The sequence below is a fragment of the Pleuronectes platessa genome, chromosome 5, assembly GCF_947347685.1.
Source record: "Pleuronectes platessa chromosome 5, fPlePla1.1, whole genome shotgun sequence".
Taxonomy (NCBI): domain Eukaryota; kingdom Metazoa; phylum Chordata; class Actinopteri; order Pleuronectiformes; family Pleuronectidae; genus Pleuronectes; species Pleuronectes platessa.
In genome coordinates, this window is record NC_070630.1 from 13369686 (window position 1) to 13396833 (window position 27148).

The 27148-nt window shown below is 40.1% G+C and overlaps 1 protein-coding gene across 1 annotated transcript in view; it reads left to right on the forward strand.

Annotated features, from left to right (window-relative positions):
• Positions 1-27148, forward strand: part of elna (elastin a) — a 51893-nt gene that overhangs the window by 15696 nt on the left and 9049 nt on the right. Inside the window, exons 5-47 of the mRNA XM_053422101.1 lie at positions 8858-8908; positions 9082-9153; positions 11760-11834; positions 12219-12296; positions 13597-13644; positions 13785-13847; positions 14074-14109; positions 14191-14265; positions 15175-15216; positions 15315-15395; positions 15468-15518; positions 15645-15755; positions 15955-16005; positions 16132-16287; positions 16486-16536; positions 16663-16788; positions 16985-17035; positions 17162-17272; positions 17470-17520; positions 17647-17772; positions 17969-18019; positions 18146-18271; positions 18470-18520; positions 18647-18787; positions 19035-19070; positions 19296-19460; positions 19788-19922; positions 20077-20211; positions 20328-20432; positions 20557-20637; positions 20721-20789; positions 20885-20917; positions 21101-21181; positions 21292-21330; positions 22396-22527; positions 23084-23197; positions 23303-23338; positions 23687-23737; positions 25092-25118; positions 25205-25219; positions 25324-25353; positions 26212-26238; positions 26405-26452. Coding sequence (XP_053278076.1) covers positions 8858-8908; positions 9082-9153; positions 11760-11834; positions 12219-12296; positions 13597-13644; positions 13785-13847; positions 14074-14109; positions 14191-14265; positions 15175-15216; positions 15315-15395; positions 15468-15518; positions 15645-15755; positions 15955-16005; positions 16132-16287; positions 16486-16536; positions 16663-16788; positions 16985-17035; positions 17162-17272; positions 17470-17520; positions 17647-17772; positions 17969-18019; positions 18146-18271; positions 18470-18520; positions 18647-18787; positions 19035-19070; positions 19296-19460; positions 19788-19922; positions 20077-20211; positions 20328-20432; positions 20557-20637; positions 20721-20789; positions 20885-20917; positions 21101-21181; positions 21292-21330; positions 22396-22527; positions 23084-23197; positions 23303-23338; positions 23687-23737; positions 25092-25118; positions 25205-25219; positions 25324-25353; positions 26212-26238; positions 26405-26452 — 3234 coding nt within the window. The remainder of the gene's footprint in view (positions 1-8857; positions 8909-9081; positions 9154-11759; positions 11835-12218; positions 12297-13596; positions 13645-13784; positions 13848-14073; positions 14110-14190; positions 14266-15174; positions 15217-15314; positions 15396-15467; positions 15519-15644; positions 15756-15954; positions 16006-16131; positions 16288-16485; positions 16537-16662; positions 16789-16984; positions 17036-17161; positions 17273-17469; positions 17521-17646; positions 17773-17968; positions 18020-18145; positions 18272-18469; positions 18521-18646; positions 18788-19034; positions 19071-19295; positions 19461-19787; positions 19923-20076; positions 20212-20327; positions 20433-20556; positions 20638-20720; positions 20790-20884; positions 20918-21100; positions 21182-21291; positions 21331-22395; positions 22528-23083; positions 23198-23302; positions 23339-23686; positions 23738-25091; positions 25119-25204; positions 25220-25323; positions 25354-26211; positions 26239-26404; positions 26453-27148) is intronic.

A 27148-nucleotide genomic window follows, 5' to 3' on the forward strand; every position in this document is an offset into this window, starting at 1 on the left:
AACAATTTGAATTAATGGAGTAATAGGGAAAATAGTCCCAACGGTTACATGAAAGATAAAATCGTGGATGGACAATTGTGTGTAATTTAAAATGATGGATTACATCATCCATTGGAGCAACATGTCTCTGTGAGTAGATCTGACAGCTACTGGAAAGCTTCTCCGTGCAGACAATACATAGGTAGGTTTGAGTTTGAACTGCCTCTGGCCAACACAAGACTGTTGTGATGTTGGTTCTCACTTTAAGGCTGTTGATAGAATAGTGCTCATGTTATTATCCATCCACCGATTCTGAATTACAAACTCTGGACCATTGCGAACATCCCTTGTATCCTCCTACATGGTCCCTCCATATACCTGATTCTTTTAGCTTCATGTTTGGACCCTCTTGTTCCTATCAGGGTATTTTTTGAAGAAGCACCAAATGTACTTGTCTTCTTCACAAGATAAGTGGAAATATACAGGGAGGACAAAAAAGTGAAGGAAAGGACAAAAACATTATGTGCACATTCGTTCTTGCGACACACATGCTTAGAGAGATCGCTAAAAGAAAAGAGACTGATGGATTGAGGTGAAGATGAAAGTGTTTAGCCAAAAGAAGATGATGAGCTTGGAAGAGGTTCAGTCTCCGGGAGCACATATGCTTTTCATTACTGGAGCTCAGACCTGGAAGCATCTGCCTGTGAATGTGCCTGAACGTGAGTGTATGTAAATATGTTAATGGTGCTCATCTGTGTGTTAATACAACGCACACACTCATACATGTACATATATACATACCTTACCTGCGCAATCTTCAAATACTTATCCCGACATTGGTTTGGGGACCTTCAGCTCACAGACATACGAATTACAAGCTTGTTCAGCTTGTCCTTTATCCGTACCCACCTATATTTCTCTTCCTTTCCTCAATCTGTCTCTGTGCCAGACTTTTAATATCTTGGAAACCTTAACTGTCTGCAGAGGAAACTTACATCAAACCAACTCTGTCCCTATATTCGACGAAGCCCACCCAACATACACACAGCCAACACAGCTTGTTTTTTCTCTTTGGAAAAGCCTGTCACTTCCCGAACAATTTTATATGATCTCACCACATGTTGTTGTTAGTGTCCACAGTAATCTCTCTAATTCATCTTGGGAATAAGAATTTATACCAGAGTAAAGCAAGATAAGATAAGGGCTTTATTAGTTTTTATTGGTGTCTAATGCATCACGCATGCCACATATTACACTTTCTAACTGAGGTATTTTCCCCTTTCGTTGGACCAAAACTTTCACTTTAACTCAGTTACAGCTCTACGGCCTTTCACCACCCTGTTCTGTATCATGACTGGGGCTTGTTCGCCAGTGAGCATGTTACCATCAGTGTGCTTCTTCTTTTTCATGTTCTCTGTGTTAGTTGATGAGCCATCCTGCTGTCAGCTGCTCAACCTCTCCCATGCTCCGTTTGCCAATAGGTCTGGAGCATGGACCACTATCCTTGTCCATCTGGCAGCACAATCTAAGTGTTGTAAATGTTCTTACGGAGACGTTTCTTGCTCTTTTTTCCAGAGAGGCCATAAAGACAAATCCGCATTTGAATGACCTTGTTGCAATCATTGGTAGAGGTGGACTGTTTTCTGTTAAATCAGGGAAACTGTGTGTATTGGTTGGTAACTGGGCAATTAAAATGGTGTTAAAGCTGATAAAAGTTATGTGTGTTCCACATTGTGAAAGTATAGCAGCGGTCGATAAAAATGTGCAACTTAACCTGCATAGGATGATTTAAAACATGCACTGTACTCTCTAAATCCTGAAAGTATCTGGAGGGGCTGCATTTGAGGATGCAAATATCTGAGTCAGTTGCTGAAGACTTTCTCCAGAGTTTTTCCTGCCAGCCCTGTGGTATAATGTCAGAGTGAGCACATGTGAGAATATAGTAGGATTATGTTAGGGGAATTCACAGCAAGCGAGTGGGCACATTGATGAGGTTTCTAACACACGGCGCAAGCAGAACTGGACAAAAAGAATAAGAATACAAATACCTCAAGGTGAAAAAGAGGTGCCGTAGATGCAGACAAGATGTCAACTTGGAAAGACAATGAAATTTAAGAGGTTTTTGTGATAAGGGCCAACGCCTGTGTCTGTATCAGACATTTTTAAGTCGTAGTGTTGTAAATGAAGGTAAGTGAAATAAATGGATTTTAAATCACTCTACCTTCATCTATTTAGGGGCCTTTATATGTTAGCCCATGAAGCAAATCCTTCACATTGACATAATGTACAATGTGATAAAGAGCTTTCCTCCGTCAATGACACAATTTATCTCTATAATTGTTTTCCTTCGTAGATCATCCCATAAATTTGTCAGTGTGGAATGCCTCAGATGGCTGCACAATGATGACAGCCTTTGTAATGTCAGAGGAATTTGGGAAAACGCTTTTGAAGCCCCCTCAGTGAATCTAACGTCATTGTTTCAATTTGCATGTTTTGAGTTGAGCCAACCTGTCGGACACAAGTCTCTTTTCTCAGCCCAGAGTTGTCAGAAAAGTGAAATAGCAGTCAGATGCATATGCGGACCATCTGGGAGAGGAAACACTCTGGGCCAACTTTACATATCTTAGCCACAGGCTGTGTACGTTGACTTGTTTTCTCACCCTATGAATAATTTGTGAAATTTAACTTCTCCGGTTGTGGAACTCAGACATGAGCTGTTATAAAAAATTGGTTTCTCTCAGAGCACGTGAACTCTGTGTCCTGCTGTACACTCTAATGCTTGCAGTGTGTTTCTGATTTGTCTGAATGCCTTCACCGTACATGTTGGAAGTTAGTGCGCCAAGCTTAAGTGGGCGATGGTATGATCTCTGTATTAGGGATACTTTTAAGACATACTCAAGGGCTTCAGTGTTTCTGTAGAAGTGTTTAATAGGTAGAATAGCAGAGCCTCTCAACTAATCAAAAGGGAGAAATATTTGGTCAACTTGAAAGCTTACAGCATAGCGTGTTCTGCTTGGTTTAATCTGTTGCATTAACAATGACATCACAAACTCGGTGGATATGGTTTAAGGCATGCTTTACAAATCAGCACAGTTTGAATTAGGGGCGGCAGCGACTCTCTTCACACAGATGTATTTTAAATAAACCATGAGTTTGTGGAGGTGAAAGGCGCACTAGGGCTCAAGCTGGTTAGATCAGACGGCTGCAGATGTCACTGGGCATGGAGCTGTGGTTTGGCTCAATGGCTGCTCTTGTAATCCACACAACGTGAAATGATGACTTTTACTTTTACCATTAATTTGTAGCCCTTTTGAAGGAGTTGCTCAATGCCTCTGAGATGATGTGTGTTCAGCGGCCCAAGTGTGTGGGCTGGTGAGAATTTGAAATTTAGGCAAAGGTAATTCAGCAGTATAAAAGCTTACGACATAGCATTCTCTTTTTAGTATGATGCAAATGTTCTCAATAGAAGTTTAAAAAATCGGCAGCCGTACTAACAATGAATAACTACACGGAGCAGTTTAGAAAGTTTAGTCCTTTGACCTGGCAGTCGTGCACTTGGGGTCATCTGGCAGAGTGGGAGGCTCAGGGCTTTGGGAACTCTCATTGATAGTGTCAATGACTCCATGGAAAAGGAAAGCAAAAACAATAAAAGGCTCGACGCCAGTGTCGGTTGGCTCACACCAGCCAGCAAGGGACGGCTTTGTGTGCGGTGGTGTGACTGTGAATACTTAATCAGTCCAACATGTGACTAGTCCTGCTTCTCACAGCCCAGTGCCCGTGACTGGGAGCACGGAGGACCTGGAAGTGACAAGGAGCAGGGAGGTCACTGGAGAGGGGAGGGGGAGTAGAGGAATCAAGGAGAGCTTCGGTGTATCGGCATGTCTCACGCGAAATGTAATCACTACAGCACCTCACATCATTCTGCTTTCATCCAGCTTGTCCTGCGTCACCTCGTAAGAATGCAATCTACTCACTAACTTGGAAGAGGAACAGTGTGATAATTTGATACTGATAAAAATATGGTGTCATGACAGTGAAGGACATTATGTGAGGCTTAGCTTTCAAAGTGAAAATTTATATGGGACCACAGCCGGAGAGCAGAATCCGCCTGTCAATCACAGAAAAATGCTGAGCCTATGGGGACCTCCATAGAACCATTGAGAATGAAATTATCAAGGCTTTCCATCACATTTAAAAAATTGCAGCATTTTATTGCCATATCACGCCTCTCTGCTTCTCGCAATTAGCCTTCACACTTACACTACATGTTTGCAGTTATTGTCGGTTTAGTGATGCCAGTGTTTAGCGGAACAGACGACTCAATTTATAATTTTTCTGTGACTCTCCCATCACAGAGGAGCAGCATCACATTGACAGTGGTTTCCTGACAACACTTTTAAAGAAAGTTTTAATCTTCATTCCTTGTTTTTCAGTAAACAAGCATTTGTTCCTAAACTGCCTCCCTGATTAAATACGAGCAAAAACAGAGAACAAAATGGCAAATAATTGACCCAAAAAATCCAGAACATTCCAGACCTCCAGCTCCAACGTCTGCTCTCTAAGCGTCTGCCATCAGTTAAAGTGGATCTCAGCCATGGAATTCCTCGATCTCTTAAATTAAAACCTTCACCAGGCCCAGCTGGTTCACAAAGTGGAGAGAGAGAAGGATGAGCGGGTGAGGAAAAGGGAGGAGATGGAAAGAAGCAAGCAAATCCATCTTAACTTCTCACGTTTGGCTTCCTACGGCTGTGGCAATTACCACCTCATGTCTGATCAGCACGCAATCCCTTAGACACAGTTTAAAGAAAAACGAGCAAAGAGAAAAGAGATTTAATATTTTGGAGAACAAAAGCAAGAGACTGCAAGTTGAAATATAAAGTTTTGATTGATGTATCTTGTATTCTTCTGGTTCTGAAACAGAGAATTACCTGACCTAACCCCAATGGAGAATGAGCAAGATGTTTCAATGTTGAGATTGAAACCAGGTATCTTTCTTCAAACTGGACCATATCCATCACTTGTTCTGGACTAGAGTTTAAGAGGATGAGCCGTGGCTGGTAGAGCTAGCCATCTTGCCCACTTGCCAGGGTCTGGAAAGTTGAGCCAGTGCAAAAGTGCCTGAAACCTGTATTCTCTTAAATTACCAGCAGAGGGCAATTGCGAAAATACATCTCTCTATTGAAGTTTGAGAAAATTACCATATAATTCTCCCTTTTGTAGATTATGGTCCAAATTAGGGTAAAACTGAAGATAAAGCACATGCTTTTGGACATTGGTTACACTATGACCACTAGTGGTGGCAGGTATTGGTGGGCGTGCACTGTTCTCGAGATCTCCGTCAGGCTCGCCCTACTTCTGGTTTCAAAATCCAAGATAACAGTGGCCAGAATGACAATTGCGACGCCTCAAAAGTGGGTTGCCACCTGAGCAGGAGGCAGTGAATGTACCAGCACATCTGAACATGGCAGCTTGTCCCTGATTACCTTTTCATTCCACCAAAAACAAGACTCCTATTTTGTCCGAGAAGGTCTAGACTTGAAATCACATGTCTACCCTCGCTGAGATAATTCTTAAACCAGCCACCACAAATGAATGTTGGGCAACGCTCAGTTATTCAATGCCACACAATCCCCAAATTTCACCTCAACAACCTGCTGGTGCACTTCTCCCTGTAAAGCTTTGGAAGCCAGTGGTCTTTTCTGAATGGAAACTGGCAAATGAACCAGGTTTCTGTTGCACCTCTTTTAGAAATCTAACTGGAGGAAACTATGATGCATTGCAGTACTGCATCACTTTCCTTACAATTTCCTCGGCCCCCAGTCCTCCCTCCTGTGTAGTATTGTGTTTCTGTCCCAATACTGTTATATTCAGACTGTTGACCTCCTGCAAGGTTCCTTTGTCCAAAGTCAGTTGGGCTTTCAAGTGGTCTCTTGGGCTTCCCACAAGGCCTTGAGCGTCACCATGAAAGATAAGCCACTAAATTATCGTACAGAAACCCTCAGCTTGTTAGAAATCAACTAAATACTGGGAGCCGCACCAAGGAAATATGATGATATGATATCGGGGTCATGGTGCAGACTTTCTATGTGTGTGGTTCATGACAACAAACATCGGTGTAGACTTCCAATAATGTGTGAGCTAAGACAGGTCTGTTTGTGTGAGCTGACGTACTGTAATGATGTCAGTCCAACAAAAGCATGCTTGTTTGAGCAGAGCAGATAAATACGGCTAAACTGAGAGCTTTTGTACTAAAACTTTATCTCTCACAAATACAATTAGTGTAACGACCCCAAACTGACAAATGTCCAGGCTTTGAAAGCATATCGTTTCACTTCGGCGCTGAAAGTACACAACCTCCAGAGTTTTATTTTTTCACTGTAATGGGTTTTATTTCCCTAGTATTCAGTGATTTCTCCCCTGTCTAAACTTTTTGTCTGCCCAAGGCCCACACTCATGGTCAAACACACATATACCCTCTCAGTCTGACTTCTGCATGACTGCATCTCGTCTCCTGATCTTAAACCAGAGCTCCACGTGGCAGGGGCTGGTTGACCCTGATGACGACTTGCCAGAGCCAGCTTGGGTCATGCACATGTGATTACAGGTGGGCCAGATGATGGATGAGCAAGCTTAAAGTATCCACGGCTCTGCCTGTCTTCACTTGTTCTCAGTGTTTCTCTTCTATTGAGATGCATAATCTCTCTGTTGCGCACACTGTGCTGTTTCCAACAGTCACTCTGACATTCGCATACAAGTGTCTGGCCAATGAGACGTTCTGTGATCTGGATGCAATACCAGACAGTACAGTCTTACAAGAACCCTTCAAGCCAGACTTAGTCATTCTAAAGGTTTCAGTCATCAGCAATGTGCCATTTATCTTGTAACTCCTTTGTTTTTTGTCAGTTCCTGTCAATTCCTTAACATTTTATGGTATGTGAGGCTCACTGATAAAAATGAGACAAATGATACAGATTCCTTGTGTCAGCTCAGTAGACGCTGGAAAAGAGAAAGCCCTAGATCACTCTGATTTATACAAGAAATTATTACTGTTGTTATTACTTCAAGGTGTGTCCAGGGATAGTTGAGCAATCAAGGTGAATCGAGCTAAAAAACATTGAAGGAGATGGATTATCGCAAGGATGCCTAGCTTAACGTCTGGGCTTGCATTTCACTCTGTGTGTTTGCCAAGCCCTTGGCAAGGCCAGTGCCCACATTTATTCTGACTGGGTCATGAAACTCCACACTTCCATCTTTCTCTCTGTCTTTCCCTGCACATTCCTCCTCCTCCTCCTCCTCATCAGTATCATTACCTGCAACTCTGCAGATTACTGGACTGACTCCAAGCTCTCACCCTCCAGCCTCATGTGTCTCTGTCTCCCTCTCTCTCCCTTGTTCAGCTTGTTTCCCATGCGTAGATGTTCTCACCCCCAGATTTTTTGGCTCACAAGTATTGATGAAAACAAGTTCCTTGGTGGACTAGCTTGTTGGCTGCATTTTGAATTTTTCCTGGTTTCAAAAACAGTCATTACTCCAGCATGTTTGTCTTTGATTGGTGAACTTGTTCAACTCATAGCTTAGAAACACAGCTCTGAGAAGCATGAGGCACATCAAGTGCCATATGTTACCCTTAGAAAATACACATACATGACTTCAGCCATATTCTAGAGATACTACTTTTTGTTAAACAACTGAAGATGAATAAATATCCAACCTTCACTTTTTTTCCTTTAAAAAAAAAAAGGTACTTTATTGAAAGGAATTTAACTTGAATTATAGAATGTTTAAGCATTGCCTGATGTATTAAATTCAATTTAATTGACGTCATTCTATGACATCCAGTTGCGTCCACTTTCTGACTACCGGCAAGTAAAGACCAACTGCTGGACCCTGAAGACATCGCTGCACAAAGAGTTGTTCACCTGTTTATTCAAAGTTCTGTGAAGCTCAACTCAGTATGCAAAACCATGGAGAATCAGTTGTCAACATGTGAACGGGCCAGTTGTCGTGATAACAACGTCACTTCGTTGGGTCCCAGCTACTGTTGTTTATTAAAGTCGAATTAATATTGAACCTATCGTGTGTCCAACTCACACGAAATTTGACACAGTACTTCCTTGGTCCCTTAACAATGCACACGCCAAGTTTAAAGCCGATAAGAGGAACGGTTCTCACTCCACACTACAGACTAACAGATTCCTGGAATTAGTACATAGATGTTTATTGACTGAATATTGGCTGTACATTGGGACCCATTTTTGCATGTTAGGCTCCTAATTTTAAGGGTCTTCCACTTTTTCTTAATCCACATGCAGTTGGTCAGCATGTTTACTCTTTTTTCTTAATTTTTGGTATTGGCAAACAGAGACACAAGCTGGGATAGATGTTATTTATCCGTCAAGTCAAGCCAAAAATCTTTGCCGCCGATGGATTAGTTTGGGGCTTGCTTGTCTCGCAAAGAACAGACTGCTACCTCCACTGTTTGGAATACAGCACAACCAGAACACAGCCATGTTATGTCTATCATGTTTCTTACTCAGCGGGGGTCAGCACTTTCCACTGCTCCCAACATGCAGTCCTTGGCTCTAGAAACATAAATGTGAGTGTTTTAAATCACATTTGATCAAGCACAAGTTGATTGGGTCATATTTCTTGTTTTTCCTTTTTTTGTATCTATAGTTAAGTACTTGCAGGTCCTGGAAAATGTTGTGATGAAAGCCTGATTGATGGGTTCTTTTTATTGAAGGGTCAGTACAACAGAGTATTTTTTTCTTCACAGTGAAGAAAGTTGTGCATCTTTTCGTTGACCCTTGTTGCCCCATCTGTGCTTTATTTATTTCACTCTACTTGACTTCCCATCTATAATTTCTTTCTCATCCAGGTTATGGAAATTTAGGAGGAGGTGGTTTTGGAGGTGGTGGCCCTGGAGCAGGTAAGTACTGAAACTGAGATTTGTAACATTAGGGCAACAGTATGTTCGAGCATTATATTCTCGGTATTACAATAATATACCTTTTATAACAATAAAAAAAGGGGTCAAACTGTCTTTTAAAAGTTTACACTGCACAAATGTTTCACTGGCATTTGCCTCTTTGTTTTCTTTAGGTGGTTATGGTGGATATGGAGGAGGCACTGGGGGCTTTTTTCCAGGAGCTGGACAGAAAGCTGCTAAAAGAGGTACAGCTTCTGTTTTGTTTAGTTTAAAATGTTCTCATATTCTCAAAGAGTGCTGTTCAATTCCAGCATTTTCAGTTTTTCTTTATTCTGATTCCAGCTACCCATTCTGTCACGATCTGGGTACAGTACATTCAATATTTATTTAATTCAAAACAATTGAACCAAATTCAGGAGTAGAAAACTTAACTACACTACAGATAATAAATAAATAAATGAATATGAACAGATAACATATGAATATTTTGAAAGGTTATCAGATTTCATAAATAGCCGTATTGCTCTAATTAAAACATTTAGAGTACTTTACCTGTTTTGGAGCCTTAATGCATTTGCTCCATCTCCCACAGTTCTCACACTTACTGTAGGTACTGTACTGTATCAAGCACTGTATGGCAGTCTCCTGGTTACTTGAACCTCTGGTTAGACTTTGCAGCTTTGAGCAAATTTAGTAATATTTACCAGAAATATGTCACCTTCTCTGATCTTGCCAATTATATTATGTCCATATGAGTAGCATGTTGCAGAACATTACAGAAATCCGTTGATGTAGTTTTGTCTCTTATTATTTTGCTAAGACTGTAGGTTTGAATCATCATTTGTTTATTGATGCTTCTATTGGACAGAAAGACACAAAGTGAGGAGATCACTTTAATCTTGATTCCTAAACAAAGTGCAGTGCTGAAGGCTCCGACTGTGATGGAAACTGGGGGTCATCAGACACGATGATGGAAAATTTATTGTTGGCACAGGAAACTAATTATGTTCTACTTGCTTATTATGAGTTGTTTGTTTTGATGGCTGATATTTTCTTGGTTTAAAATGACTAAACCAACCATCAAACAAACAGACAGTGGTGAAAACATAACCTCCATGACGGACTAATGGTCCTTGATGTTTATTCCCTGAATCTCTTATATTTATGAATACCACTGTATAAGGTCTTGTTATTGCAACCACAGTTGCAGGAGGCCATCAGCAACCACAAGGAGGTAACTGATTCTTGGCCCACAGACTTGAATTGTTCTGAATACTGACTTAAATCTTTTCAGCACTTTAACAGACCTGCATGCATGAATAACAGAGTTTTGGCAAACACATGTAAATATTGTATCATGTACCTGCAAACCTCATGACATGAAGGCCAGTGCTTTGTATGTTTGTTTGTGTGTGTGTGTGTGTGTGTGTGTGTGTGTGTGTGTGTGTGTGTGTGTGCTCGCTCCTGATTTGCTCTAATTTAGGCTGATTAAGCATGAACTCAGGAGGGTCCAATCATGACTGGAACTGGTCTATGGCAAAAAGCCTATTCTTAAGTATTGGTTGGCAATGACAAAACCTCAGTCCCTAGAATCAGTCTGTATTTTCATGACACTCAAAAAAAATAAACAAGCTGTTTCACAGAAAGAGCACAGATAAAACAAAACATTCTCTTGCCAAACTTTTCCTCACCAAATCTCTCAGGCCACATACTTAAAGGCAGTGCGCAATGTCTGTCCGGCAAACTATGGGGGATCTAAGATAAAAAAATGAAATTAAAAAAACTTTAAACAAATAAATGGATGTTTTATTCTTCTGCCAAACCCTTTTACAAGTAAGGCTGACGGCTCATTTCCTCCACAGGGGGATAGCCAAAGAAATGAGGCATTTGATGATGCAAGGCAAATGCCATGCTTGCTGGCCGCCTCTCATGATTTGATTAAACATCAGCCATGTTCTGTTTGATCACGCCGTGATGACAGACTAGTGGGGCCAGATTAGCTGCTTTCAATACCAGTGGTCAGTCTGAAGATCTGGCTCGTTGCTGAGGAGGCAAAGTCTGTTACAAGCAGCACACCTGCTCATTACTGATTTTTAGTTTCACAGGGCCCTCTCATGGTCGTGGGATGTACTACTAGAGAATACTAGTGCAGGTTTATATGCTGTACACGCAGCAGTGCCTCAGAGGATATTAAAGACATGACTCACACAATAAACTGATTTCCCTCCTGACCTCTGGTAGGAGATGTATGACCCTCGGATTCATACCACCTGACAAGCAGTTGATTACATAAAAAAAAACTGTCCAATGTCACAACCATACACATGTGTAATATTCAATATTTAACCTTTTAAACATTTAAATCATTGCTAAAGAACAATTTCTGACTGTTCAATTTTCAATTCAAGTTGAGATTGAGAGTTTGATTCCATCTGCAATTGTGCAATATTTTCTTCTCAAATATTTATGAATTTGAATATATTATTGCTTTTGTAGTTTCTATAATCAGTTTTTTATTTTATTTTTGTATTCTAAGCCTGTTCAGCAATTTTGTCAACTATTGTTTTAAACATACTATATACATTGTCATGCTAGCATTCTTGACTTATTCTTGTTCTAGTATAGTTTTTTATTAATTATTTTGTATACCTGTATTTATCCTATTATTACGGTTGTATGTTTATATTTCTTCCTTCTTCATTTATTAGGGTTAGAGTAGAGCTTTTACTTATTAAATGAACGATGTGACATCTCTCATCTTGAATCATTATAAAAATGAGTCTAAGATCAAATGTGAAATTGTATATATTTTTGTTTTATATACATGTCTGTACACTTTGTGTTTAAACAGGGACAGGAGGAACAGTGCTCGGGGCAGGAGGAGTTCCTATAAGCACAGGAACTGGAGCTGCGTTGCCCATTGGAGGCAAGTAGCACACACATCTGCTTATTTTACTTTAAATTTGTACTGTTTGTTCATAATGACAAGTTAAGAGTATTAGCTACAGCTTGTGTTTACGTTCCAACAGTGATTTGTGCTTCCTAAGTTCAACATTTCAAGCCTAAATTGGCTCTTCAGGTACCGTGAAATTAATTTCTCAGACCAGAGCCAGTTCTTTACCTAACATAATAAAGTAGCAATTTTAAAGAGAGCTGTCACCAGTGGCCTAAGGAGGCAGAAATCACAGTTACAGTTGTTTGGACTCAGCACCTGGAGAAGAAAGATGTCTGTATATTTTTCACATTGTATATTTGTCAAACTCCCTCAATGAGCCAACTAACATTTTATTTCATTTGTTTTTTCTTCCAGTACCTGTTATCCCTCAGACAGGCCTTCCAGGAGGGGGAGCCGGTGGTGCGGCAGGAAAGAAAGCTTCCAAAGTGCCAGGTTTTGTAGACTCAACAATAAACACATAAAACTTGAGGCAGACAGGATTTGATTCAAAGGGAAGCAGAACCTCATCCAATTCATTTTCTATTGAATGTGGAAGGTGTTCAGGGGAACAAGAACAAATTAAATCATATTTATTTGCTAAATAATGATGTTTTATCTAAACCTTACTCAGTAAATGCCTTGAGATGATGTGTTGTGATTTAGAGCTATTCCAATATTGGCTATCATCTGATGACGAATTGGCCACTGGAAGCAACGGCCAATATTCTGTGGTTTCCTGTGTAGATGGTCGATATCCAGCCCAAGACACTTTTTGAAGTCCGACTAGTTGTAGGCGTTTTAAGTCCAGACAACATTTTGGCTTGTTTTTATTAACAGCTATCTGCATATGAATACAGATACATTTATAAGCTAGATAACAGAAACTATAAACAGAAACCAAAAGGCTTCTGGTCCCAAAATCTTAATAGATCATACAGAATCCATTAATAGGGATTAACTCTATACAAATCAGAATCAAATTGAATCAAATTTTAAGTTTTACAATATCTCTTCCTCATTTTTGGACGTTTTCTATTTTGGTATGAGATTTTTAGCCCTTTTTATAAATTATCTTTGTCTATATTAGTATACTTGAATATTCAAACACACATATTGCAGCTAAAATAAACTTTACTGCAATTTCAATATTTCAGACTTAATCCATCATACTTAACAGAGCAAGGAGAAGTAGAACAAGATGAACAAATTAAAAATGTAAATATCTGTATATCATTAGAAATAAGCCCATTATTTATTATTTAAATGTATCTACTTTAATTTCCAGCGAAAATAAAACTGGATGCAATATAAGCACCAATAAATAACTCTTTATGGGTAGAGGTGAAGCCAATTAACTTACAATTAGTACACTCAACATTTATGAGGGACCATTTAAGGGTTCAGTATCTTCCCAAGGACACTTCGGCATGCAGATGGGAGAGAGTGTGGTTTGAATCGGCAACCTTCTTGTTGGAGAGCCACCACTCTAACCACTAGGCCACACCGCCCAACATTCCACATAGTTTAATCAAAGAATAAAAAAGTCAGCCTGTAGCCATGTTGTACGGATGCCTGCAGCAACTGTCTGGTTTAACTTTGTGGTAGTGGTGTTTTGTGATTATGATTTATATGTGTGTAATTTCCTCATTGTTGGTGTCATAATTCCCTCAAACAAACCGATCGTGCATGCCAGATCCTTCTCATGTATTTGAATGTAGATGCAGAAACTGTCTTCTCTCATTGGCTGTGACAGGTATGGGTGTGCCTGGACTTTACCAAGGTGGACAAGTGCCAGGAAAAGGTTTGTCTGTTTGTCTTTATTGCTTAATCTCAGGCAGCAGTTGGCAAGTATTTCGCTCTCTGAATGGTCGTTACTTTTACACATTAGTGCTGTACAGAGATTTAATGTGGCTGTTTCCTGGTTTGTTGTTACTCCTTTAGGGTTTGGTGGACGTGGAGTTCTTCCTGGTGTGCCAATGGGAACTGACCTGAATCAAAAATCAAGTAATATGTAGTTTTTTCAGATGTACACATACAAGTTGTGCATGGGGGAACACTGCAATCGAGACAACATCTAATAGTTAATATATACAGCATCTTAATTAACAGTATTACATATAACTTAAAAGTTCAGTGTGTAGAATTTAGCGAAATCCAGAAATGAAGGTGCATATTGCAGCTGAATACCCCCCTCTATTCCCCCTCCTCTTCCAAACATTTTCTTTTGTAGTTGCAGGTGGAGGACAGGGAGGAGGTCAAGGACCAGGTATTGTTATTCATGATTACTATTAGTTTTTTTGTCTATATAAGTGGTATCAGCTGATCAAGATTTAAATGTCTGACACAGGAAGCCGTGGGTATGGTGGCCAGATGCAACCAGGGGTGTTTCACGGATACCCGCTCAAATCACCACAGGTGCAAGGTACGAACTGAATATAGACAGTAACTGTTACTCGGACATTACGTCCCTGTGTTCCTATGAGATGATACGTCCACACTATTGGAAATTTGATTTAGCAGATTTTTTCCTCCTCAGCTCACACATAGGCTTACGGTATGGCCTGATAACCAATTGGCAGCGCCCTATGGTTTTGTATGGTGGGTTTATCACTGGTTGATTCTAAAGAGGGAAGTCTGTCTTCCAGTGTCACAGAAAGTTTATTTTACTTTTGGATACTGTGCTCTTCACCCTGCAGCAGATCAAACTGCCTCAAACGATGCTACTTAACATCGCTGTAACAGAGTAAGATAGCCAATTCACTAATGTCAATCAGGGTTTCACAAAACACCATTAAGCAACACTTTTTCACCTTTAAAATAGCAGCTTCAATATTTGTTTGATGCTACACTGACTTGTAAATGGAAAAAATGGTGCTGTGCCTCTCAGTCCTCACCCTGAAAGTCTGTTCTGGCTATGTAACTTTGGTGAGTGGGTTCAATCCCTTCTGAGTGGTAGTGAGTGTGCAACTGACTATTCCCTCTCGACTCAACACATCGATTGAATTTGTTTAATTCTCGACATGAAAACCACTTAATCACTCGGACAGAGAGCCCAACAGAATTAATCACCTTGTGTGGCTGCAGAGGGTGCTGTTGCTCAGTAAAAGTTCCATAGTGTTACTTTAAAGCAGTGGTATTCAACAAGGGGTCTGCTACCCCTAGGGGGTCTGCGGAAGTACTGCAAGGGGATCGCAAAACTTTTCAGATTTCTTTGAAACGTTTTCATACATTTCATAGCAATATGATCAAGTCAAGTTATTGTACCATGTTGCAGATAATTAATGTTAGTCATGTAAGTAAATACCGTTGCTTCATATTTTTTTCTCCTCAGGTGGCTATGGAGCAAAACCTGGAGGAGGAAAACTTCCCTTTGGTACAAATTCTTGTATAAATCTTGACAAATATTGTTACAACAGAGGCATTAGGTTAACATCCAGAAGATGCTAAATTGTCTCTATTACCATGTTTCAGGTTATGGAGGCTTCGGTAACGGTGGAGCTGGACTGCCAGGAGGAACAGCTGGTTCCAATCCTGGATATCCGGTTGGAACTGGTGTGTGTTTGTACAAATTAACTGATATGAAGTAGAGAGGTAGAAAAGACTAAAAAAATATATATTCTGCAGGAGTGGGACCAGGGGGCATCTCACCTGCTCAGGCCAAAGCTGCCAAATATGGTAAATTATCACATTCATCACCAGGAAACTGATTTTCCATTGTTTTTCGTTTCCTATTGACATGGTGCAGGTTGTGTAACACCAGTGCTGAATCGATCTGACCGACATCTGTGCTCTCTGTTTCAGGTTTGGGTGGTGGTCTAGGAGGTGTTGGCACTGGAGGTGTTGGCACTGGAGGAGTTGGGCCTGGTGGTGTTGGCGGTACTGGTGGATTCTATCCAGGGCTGGTGCCAGGAGGTATAATAACTTGCAAAAATGAAAAGTAAAAACATCTAGGGAAATTTTTTAATTCCGTCACATAGCAGAAAACTTTAATGTAATTATTTTTGTGGGAAATATAGAAGCAGATTTGCTTGTTAGTTCCAGACACACATTGTCTGGGACTAAGGAGAGAGGTAGAAAAGGCTAAACATGTTTTTTTTTGTACATTCTGCAGGAGTGGGACCAGGGGGCCTCTCACCTGCTCAGGCCAAAGCTGCCAAATATGGTAAATGATCACATTCATCACCAGGACACTGATTTCCCACTGTTTTTCTTTTCCGATTAACATGGTGCAGGTTGTGTAACACCAGTTTTGAAACGATCAGACGAACATCTGTGCTTTCTGTTTCAGGTTTGGGAGGTGGCGGAGGAAGTGTTGGCCCTGGAGGTGTTGGCCCTGGAGGTGTTGGCCCTGGAGGTGTTAGACCTGGAGGTGTTGGCACGGGAGGAGTTGGGCCAGGTGGTGCTGGTGGTGCTGGTGGATTCTATCCATGGCTGGTGCCAGGAGGTATAATAGCTTGCATAAATGAAAAGTAAAAACATCTAGGGAAATTTTTTAATTTCGTCACATACCAGAAAATATTAATGTAATTATTTTTGTGGGAAATATAGAGGCAGATTTGCTTGTTAGTCCCAGACACACATTGTCTGGGACTAAGGAGAGAGATAGAAAAGGCTAAACATGTTTTTTTTTTATATTCTGCAGGAGTGGGACCAGGGGGCATCTCACCTGCTCAGGCCAAAGCTGCCAAATATGGTAAATTATCACATTCAACACCAGGACACTGATTTCCCATTGTTTTTCTTTTCCGATTAACATGGTGCAGGTTGTGTAACACCAGTGCTGAATCGATCAGAGCAACATCTGTGCTCTCTGTTTCAGGTTTGGGTGGTGGTGGAGGAGGTGTTGGCCCTGGAGGTGTTGGCCCTGGAGGTGTTGGCACTGGAGGAGTTGGGGCTGGTGGTGTTGGCGGTACTGGTGGATTCTATCCAGGGCTGGTTCCAGGAGGTATAATAACTTGCAAAAATGAAAAGTAAAAACATCTAGGGCAATTTTCAAATTTCGTCACATACCAGAAACTGGTATGTAATTACTTTTGTGGGAAATATAGAGGCAGATTTGCTTGTTAATCCCAGTAACACATTGTGTGGGACTAAGGAGAGAGGTAAAAAAGACTAAACATGCATTTTTGTACATTCTGCAGGAGTGGGACCAGGGGGCATCTCACCTGCTCAGGCCAAAGCTGCCAAATATGGTAAATTGTCACATTCATCACCAGGACACTGATTTCCTATTGTTTTTCTTTTCCGATTAACATGGTGCAGGTGGTTTAACACCAGTACTGAAACGATCAGACCAACATCTGTGCTCTCTGTTTCAGGTTTGGGTGGTGGTGGAGGAGGTGTTAGACCTGGAGGTGTTGGCACTGGAGGTGTTGGGCCTGGTGGTGTTGGTGGTGCTGGTGGATTCTATCCTGGGCTGTTGCCAGGAGGTATAATAACTTGCAAAAATGAAAAGTAAAAACATCTAGGGCAATTTAAAAATTTCGTCACATACCAGAAAACTTTAATGTAATTACTTTAGGGAGAAATATAGAGGCAGATTTGCTTGTTAGTCCCAGACACACATTGTCTGGGACTAAGGAGAGAGGTAGAAAAGGCTAAACATGTATTTTTTAATATTCTGCAGGAGTGGGACCAGGGGGCCTCTCACCTGCTCAGGCCAAAGCTGCCAAATATGGTAAATTATCACATTCAACACCAGGACACTGATTTCCCATTGTTTTTCTTTTCCGATTAACATGGTGCAGGTTGTGTAACACCAGTGCTGAATCGATCAGAGCAAAATCTGTGCTCTCTGTTTCAGGTTTGGGTGGTGGTGGAGGAGGTGTTGGCCCTGGAGGTGTTGGCCCTGGAGGTGTTGGCACTGGAGGAGTTGGGGCTGGTGGTGTTGGCGGTACTGGTGGATTCTATCCAGGGCTGGTTCCAGGAGGTATAATAACTTGCAAAAATGAAAAGTAAAAACATCTAGGGCAATTTTCAAATTTCGTCACATACCAGAAACTGGTATGTAATTACTTTTGTGGGAAATATAGAGGCAGATTTGCTTGTTAATCCCAGTAACACATTGTGTGGGACTAAGGAGAGAGGTAAAAAAGACTAAACATGCATTTTTGTACATTCTGCAGGAGTGGGACCAGGGGGCATCTCACCTGCTCAGGCCAAAGCTGCCAAATATGGTAAATGATCACATTCATCACCAGGACACTGATTTCCCATTGTTTTTCTTTTCCGATTAACATGGTGCAGGTTGTGTAACACCAGTGCTTAATCGATCGGAACAACATCTGTGCTCTCTGTTTCAGGTTTGGGTGGTGGTGGAGGAGGTGTTGGCCCTGGAGGTGTTGGCCCTGGAGGTGTTGGCCCTGGAGGTGTTGGGCCTGGTGGTGTTGGTGGTGCTGGTGGATTCTATCCAGGTCTGGTGCCAGGAGGTACAATAACTTGCAAAAATGAAAAGTATAAACATCTAGGCCAATTTTTTTTATTTCGTCACATACCAGAAAACTTTAATGTAATTATTTTTGTGGGAAATATAAAGGCAGATTTGCTTGTTAGTCCCAGACACACATTGTCTGGGACTAAGGAGAGAGGTAGAAAAGGCTAAACATGTATTTTTTTATATTCTGCAGGAGTGGGACCAGGGGGCCTCTCACCTGCTCAGGCCAAAGCGGCCAAATATGGTAAATTATCACATTCATCACCAGGACACTGATTTCCCATTGTTTTCCTTTTCCGATTAACATGGTGCAGGTTGTGTAACACCAGTGCTGAATCGATCTGACCGACATCTGTGCCATCTGTTTCAGGTTTGGGTGGTGGTGGAGGAGGTGTTGGCACTGGAGGTGTTGGCCCTGGAGGTGTTGGCCCTGGAGGTGTTGGCCCTGGAGGTGTTGGCACTGGAGGTGTTGGTGGTACTGGTGGATTCTATCCAGGGCTGGTGCCAGGAGGTATAATAACTTTCAAAAATGAAAAAAATGAAACATCTAGCAATTCAAAAATGTCCTTACATATGGTTCGCAGATTTGCTCGATTGTTCCTGTAATCGAAATATGTCCCTCTGTATCAGAGACATTATTTGTAAAGTCACACTTACATTGAGTCAAATGTCCTTTTAATAGCTGTTGTCTGTGGTTTTTCAATGTATTTTACTTGTAAAAATGTGATCATATGATTCTTTTTGTTTATGATTTACAGCAGGATATGGGGCTGCGGCCAAGGCTGCTAAATATGGTGAGAACTTTCATGTTTTGCATATGATGGAATTTTATATGTACATACCTTTTGTTTTTTACAATCTATCTATTCATACTAATACACTTGACCTGTTTCTTCTATTGGTGTTCTGTGGAAAGGATTGGTAACAGGGGCAGTACCTGGACATCTTCTTAAGTAAAAAATTCATACTCAGTGCTTTGTAAGAATTAGCTATAATCATGTTTTGTCTCTCTTTTCCAGGGATAGGACAATTAGGAACAGGAGGACAATTTGGAACGGGAGGACAATTTGGAACGGGAGGACAATTTGGAACTGGACGGCAAATCGGAACTGGAGGACAACTCGGAACTGGAGGACAATTAGGAACAGGGGGATACTCTTCTGCTGCCAAAGCTGCTAAATATGGTATGGGTAAAATCTGAAATCTTTACTTAGGTGGCCCTTGAGATCATTATCTCACTGACCTTTTTAATCATAGATAATGCAAGTGTTTGTTCTGTACAATATACATTTTAATGCATTTGCTACACCATGCATATCTGCTAAATCAAATATCCTATATTGTGAAAGGTTCTGAAACCAAAAGATAAAACTTTGATTTTTTTTTTTTTTTTTTGTTCAGATTTTCTTCAATTATTAATATGTAGGAATAACATTTTTATTTATGGGGAAAGTTAGACCAGATCACTTTTCTTTTTACCAATTAAATGATCTTGTTTTGAACCTGAGCAGGAGCACTGGGAGGAGCCGGACGACTGGGAGGTGGAGGGGGACTGGGTGGAGCAGGAGGACTTGGAGGTGGAGGAGGACTGGGAGGTGGAGGATACCCTGCTGCAGCAGCTGCTGCTGCTAAAGCTGCTAAGTATGGTAAGAATACATGACAGTAACCATTTTGCCCAACTCAAATGTATGTTGTAGCAAATTAAAATTATATTAAGTATTATCATATTGACGAAATTACTGTATTATACCATACTACCACCAGATTTAGATAAGAATAAATGTGTCTCCGCATCAATAGGGGCACTGGGAGGTGCAGGAGGACTGGGAGGCGCAGGAGGACTAGGAGGAGCCGGAAGACTGGGAGGAGCAGGAGGACTGGGGGGTGGAGGATACCCTTCTGCAGCAGCTGCTGCTGCTAAAGCTGCTAAATATGGTAATAATACATGACAATTACCTGTTCTGCCCAACTCAAATGTACATTGTAGCAACCTGAATTATGTTATCTACCACCAGCTTTAGATTATAATAAATTTGTCTTCATATTTCAAGGGGCACTGGGAGGCGCAGGTGGACTGGGTGGAACAGGACAAGTTGGCCCGGGAGGACTTGGAGGTGCAGGAGGATACTCTGCCGCTGCCAAAGCTGCTAAATATGGTAATCCTCAAAAATGACCACATTTGAGCCATTTTAGCTATGATGAAATGTATGTCGTACAAATAACTGTATCAAACCATACCACCGGCTTTACAAAAGAGAACATTTGTCTCCACATTACAAGGAGCACTGGGAGGAGCAGGAGGACTGGGAGGTGGAGGATACCCTGCTGCTGCAGCTGCTGCTGCTAAAGCTGCTAAATATGGTAACAACAAGTCAAACTCTGGAAAAGACAACTGAATTAGAATTTGCACAAAAAAATACTTTTTACTAATTGTTACATGAAAGGTGCAGGAAGTGGTGTTGCTGGAGGTGCAGGAGGAGTTCCTGGATTCCCACTCTTACCAGGATATGGATGTAAGCATATTCTACGACTTAATAAGATATGAATAATGAAAACAATGTTTTATTACCTTTTTAATCACACCCCTTTTTACCATGTTGTGCTCCAGCTTTAGCAACTGGTGCCAATCCTCCACAATATGGTGAGACTGATTTATAATTTCACATAGTATCTTGATTGACATTAGATAAAATATAACCAGCTTTACAGTATTTTTCATCTACAGGACACAATTTAAAATAATAAAAAATGTATGTTGTATTCACATGTAATGTAATTTGTAGTCTTTCATTTATAATGGTTTAAGTCGATATTTATTCAACAGGAGTGGCAGGAGGAGGACAAGCAGGAGGTAGACTTCCAGGAGGAGCAGGACAGATACTACCTGGTTTTGGCAGTTACGGTGGTGAGTGCTTGAATTGATTTATCAGTGCAGATGAGAAGGTTTTGTTCACTGCATGTGTTTGCTTTGTGATAACTTAGTATGATCTAAGAAATAATGCTGTTTTCTCAAAGGTTATGGTGCTGGTGCTGGAGTCAAACCCCCGAAATATGGTAAGAAGTTTTCTTTGAGTAGCTTTTGAGATTATTTTCGATATCATTGTTTTTTGACAAATTTTAACAATCATCTGAATCTGTCTTCCTATTGATCTGAAAATGTTTAACAGCATTGCTAGACTTCGTGTGTGTATGTAGTATTTAATTTTAGTTTATTCAGTAGGCGAAGTGCTCAGAGCATGATTAGGACAGGAGGGCAAAAGCTGCTAAATATGGCAGCAGAAATAATCATAACAAAAGGGAAAAATACTTCCATGCTTAAGCATTATCTTCTCATGTATTCTGATTAGGGTTGCAAAATTCCGGGAATATTCAAAGCTAGAAACTTTCCATGGGAATTAACGGGAATATATGGGAATTAACTGGAAATGTTGTGGGCAATTTATACTTACTGTATTTACCTTATCATATACAGACATAAATATAAACATTTAGTTTTGTCATAGGCTGACTTGAGCCCTGAGGAAACTTTGGCCACTTGACTATATGCTTCTGCATCTTAGTGTCTTAGTTCTTAACATAGGTCTTTGCACAGTATTTGCAAATGTACACAGACTTTCCTTCTACATTGGCTGGGGTTAAATATCTCCAGACATGAGATGAGAAAAATATTTGACAATTGATGGATAAATGAATAGAAATAGGCTAGATGAACAGATGAACAATCCCCATCAGCATGCTAATATATTTTCCCCAGTAATATCATCAAAACTTACCTGACTAGTCCTGCACACTACAGCAGGGCTATTGAGGCCTGCTGTAGTGTGCAGGATGCTGGGAATTATCTGCGCATGTGATGGAGAAATGCACAGTGGAGGTTTGAAAATTCAACGTGTAGCGTGTGCTGTATTCCATACATCTTTAAAATAGAGTTTTGAATGATCTTTTAATTGTTCAGCGTTTAATTTCAAAATTCCCCAAATTCCTGAGCTTAACTTCCCATGAAAGTTTCCGGCCAGTTTCTGGAAATTTACCGGAAATTGTCCGCCCCTTTGCAACACTAATTCTGATATGATCCATACATTTCAATTATTAATGTAACCCTCTCCATTTTTTAAACAGGAGGAGCAGGGGCAGGGTTAGGAGCAGGAGCAGGGTTAGGAGCTGGAGGATTTGATGGGACAGGAGGAGCAGGAGGAGTAATACCCGGGGCAGGTGGCCAATACTCTGCTGCTTCAAAAGCAGCTAAATACGGTGGGTGAATTAAACACACATGCATGCTACACATTCACACACATTTCCTAGTAAATACACAAACTCTGCAACAGTCTGGCTCTGTAATCTCATTCTTTGGGTAATTAACCAAAACTCCTGACCAAAGATGAGAGAATGCAGATTTGGTAAATTGAAAGCTTAGCTCTCATGTCACGCTCTGTCTTTACTACAAAAGTCTTGTATAGTGTTCAAATCACTAGCACCACCTGCTGTTAATCTAGATCTTATCGTCACTACATACTTTTCCCACTACAGAGGTAATGTTCCACATGTCTAATGCCAGTTGCTCTTCGGTATCTTGGGGCCACAAACCGCCCAACTGATCCTTACATCCAGCAGACCATGTGTGGCCCTGACAACGGCAGACAAATGTTGTGCCTTTGTGCTGAGCCTGAAGAAGTCTGTGAAGAGGGAGAAGTCAGATGCATCAGAGTTATTATTCAAAGCATTTTAGTAAACACGAACATTAACAAAATCAAGTTGTTATTGTAATATAGAGCATAACATAGGCTGACGTCATGTGCGCCTGTTTCAGGAGGCATCACTGGAGTAGGACTTGGTGGTGTGCCAGGAGCTACTCCAGATACAGCCATCAGAGGTGTTCCAGATGGTTCTGCTGTTGTGTCACCTGGTGGGACTCTAAAACCAGGTAGGCTAAGACTTTGATTAACATTTTTTAATTATATATCATTATTTGGATACAGCTTTTTATGACTTATGTATATTGTGACTGATCTTTGAATTGCTTTTACAGAAAAGGATTTTTTTCCTGGTGGAACTGCTGGACCAGGTACAGTTTGTGTGTATTATGTTTTTGCAATAGTTATATAGTCGGCTTTACAGTACACCACAGTGCTACATTTCCTTTTATATTTGGCAATGGTTCTCAACATCGGGGTGACCGCAGGAGTACTGTGGCATGTTTTTTATACCATCTACAATTTTTTGCCATTTCCTGCCCAAAAAACTCACATGATTGTACTGCGAGCGCTGCCAGCTATTGACCAGCTCTGGCTTACAGCCTCCCAGCTGTGGCAGTATTGGGGTCAACCCTACAGCTTCTGCCTCTTCTGGTTTCTCTCACTCTGTCACTGTTTATAGTACAGTTTATGAACCTGGAACTGTTGTCTTTTGACAGAGCTCACGGCTATTAATGCAACTGGCAAGGCCCCAGAGGTCCAGCAGCCCAGTAAGACTTGCTGTTTGCATGAAACCTTTGATATTTGATAGATATCAACTAACAGTGTTATGTATTTGCTTCTCTAACGAGACAGTCTACTCAGTATTTGGGAAGGTGATTATTTCCTGGTCCTGAAGAGACACTTAAAGAATTGTTCCAAATCTAACTATGAGAGGTAGAGCTCCACCACCTCTGAAAGCTGCCACTGTTAATAAGTAATCCCCAGTTTGTCTAAATCTATGTCATGGGAATAGTCAGAAAATCTTTATGGCCAGAAGTTGTTGCGTGAGATTGATTTTAATAAGAATTGTCATCTTCTCAAATACTGTTTGGAAAAACTATTTTTTAGGCTCCATTAACTATTGTACTCCTTTTTCTCCTTCTTCCCTTTGACATTGTAGAGACAGACACTACTCAAGTACATCTTTCAGCATTACATGATCTAATATGTGAATGAGGTTTTATTGCTCTTTGCCAGACAAACCATTTTAACACACGACAGCTGAGCATCCGACTCAATGTTTAAACAGTTCTTCACAAATTGCTGAAAGAGGAGTTGATTTAGTGTCTGGTCTCTGCAACTCCCTCATTATTAGATCACAGGTTTGCTTACTCTCAGCAGGATTTGTCTTGTGCACTTCTTCCCTTTTCACTAACAGCTCACTGTTCTTTACTTCTCATAACATCATAACTGTATTGTTTGGATATTGGTAAATCCATTTCACTGAGACTTTTAGAAGAAGTCTTACCACATTTTAACCCTCTTAAGTGTTGTTTAAATGTTTCTTTTCACACTTAAGTTAGGGATTTTTTAATATCATAAACCTACTGACATGAAAGTCAAATGATAATGAGGTTTTAGCTATCTTTTATATAATTACATGTTGTAAATTACCTGTGATCTCAGTTTTTAATTTTTTCATCTTACCTTTCTTGACACGGTATTGCTATCATCGACTTATTTTCACAGGAATATTACTTTGAAAGCAATATGACTTTTCTTCTGTCCATGTTTGGTATTCCCATTCCTTCTATTTCCAGCATGTAACATGTATTGAATCAAGTAGCTACTATATATATACTTTAGTTTGGAAAGCTAGTGTATAGTAGTATATTATACATGTAGTTTTTATTATTATTGATGTTACCAAACCAAACAGACAAATACTTTAATTCCAAAGTTTGACTAATGTTGTTTTTCTTTTTCTTTTCTTTTTTGCACTGCCTACTCTTGTGGTGGACATGTGAATATTTAAAACAGGCGGTGGGTTCATACTACTTATATGTATTTGCAGTTACTAAATAAAATGTTGTCTTATGTCTTAATCTGTTACGATGATCTTATATTCCTTGTTTATTACAGTTTCTGGTGGAATTTCCCAGCCTAATGGTGAGTTGCACATAGATATTAAACTATGACTGTTCATATACTCTCTGTAGGTGATAGCTGAATTTATTTGTACTTTTATTTCACAGCTGGCACAAGCGTTGGTAAATATGTGAAAAAAGATCCTTCAACAATCTATACATTTGTGCAGCTTTTCTTCAAACATGAGATGTGTGACAAAGTTTGAAGAGCCATTTTTTTTATACAGGTGGAACAGGTGTTGGAGCACCCCCTGCTGGTGAGAGCAATGATCTTTTCATTTTGTGTAAAAATTTCTGCGATTGACTAATATTTCATGCTCGATGTAAATGAATGTAACATCTGCCTGTGTTTCCAGTTGGTACACAAGGCCAGGGTCAGCCCGGCGAGTGTAAACAAATGTGGTCATTTTATTTGGTCACTTTCGTTTTATTTTATTTTCATCACTGTTCAGTACTGCTCTTTACAGCTTTATGCCTTTTAAAGTTGCAGTGTGTAGAATTGAGTGACATAAAGTGGTGAAGTGTCATGTTGCAGCTGAATCCCCCTCACTTCACCCTACCCTTCCGAACATGAAAGGGAACCTGTTGTAACATTCAGTTTTCATAAAAACTCAAAGGGTGTTTAGTGTGTCCAGTCTGGGCTACTACAAGAAACATGGCACGTTAAAGTATTTAAATATAAAGGGCCCATTCTAGGGTAAATACAACAACAATTTGTACAATTTAGATGAAACACACTCGTGGAAACATCACTAGGATTATTTTACATAGAATTTCTGTCAATAGATCCCTTTCACCTAAATCTTTCACACTGTACCTTGCAATGTACAGCCCTTGTCTTTAAAGTGTATGGAATATGAAATAAGACGGTGATAAACAAAAAAATCATATTAAGCGTACAAGGAGATTCACTAATGTTTAACACATATAAGAATAAGGTAAAACTTTCATCGTGAATAATACTGTTGCTGTGTTTTCTTACTTTCTAACTTCTTTTTTCTTAAAAATGTCTTTGCCAAGCTCTGCTCTTTTTCCAACACTTTAAAGAGTCTCTCTTTCTACTTTGACCTATTCATTCATTCGACCATTGATTAAAACTCTCTTGTCTCATTCAGTTGCACCTGGAGTCCAACAACCCGGAGGTAATGTAACTTACTTCATCGAACAGTGTGATGTTTTTTCCCTGAGACTGTTTTGTCATTCATTTTTATGATTGATCTTTTTGGCCACATGGTGGCGACAAAGTCTAAAACAACAACTTCGTCTCTTCTACATTCTAACCATGATAACTAAATATGACTGTTTCAGGTTTTCCTGTTGGCACTGGTGTCAAAGCCCCAAAACCGTTTTTCCCAGGTGAATATGACTAATAACTTTCTTTCAAACACGACAACATGTTACACGTTCTCTTAAATTATGTTACTGCAAACCATGTGATGATATATATAGAACAACGTGTTCGTTTTTTTTTTATTAAAAAACAATAACTATTTATTTCATGGCTCATTCCATTTCCACAAAAACAATATTAAATCATATAGGCGCCTATTACAATATAAAATTACTTAATATATGTTTGGGAATTAGAGAAACATGGTAAGTCAGAACATAATCTGTTCAATAATGTATTAAAGTAAGAGAATTTAACGTCTACATTCAACTCAATGTAAGATCTACCTACAGCAATTATATAAATATATAAGTCATAAGGTGACTTATATATTTATTTCAGTCCTCTGGTTACGTTATCCTTCTTCCCCTCTTCCTTTCTGAATTAGAGGATAATTGCTTACATTGGTAGATTTTTTTTAAACATCATAGTTCACACACACATACACACACACACACACACACACACACTCACACACCTTGTAACTTCAGAATCCAAACATCCTAATGATGTACTAATTTATCAGCAGACTTTATGATTTATTCAGTCTCAAAGATCCCTCTCAGGCTGTATATTTATCTTACTATACACATTCTGTCTAGACAGTTAATGACTCGACTGGAATCAATAAAAGCAGCAGTTAAGAAATAAGGAAAAGCTGC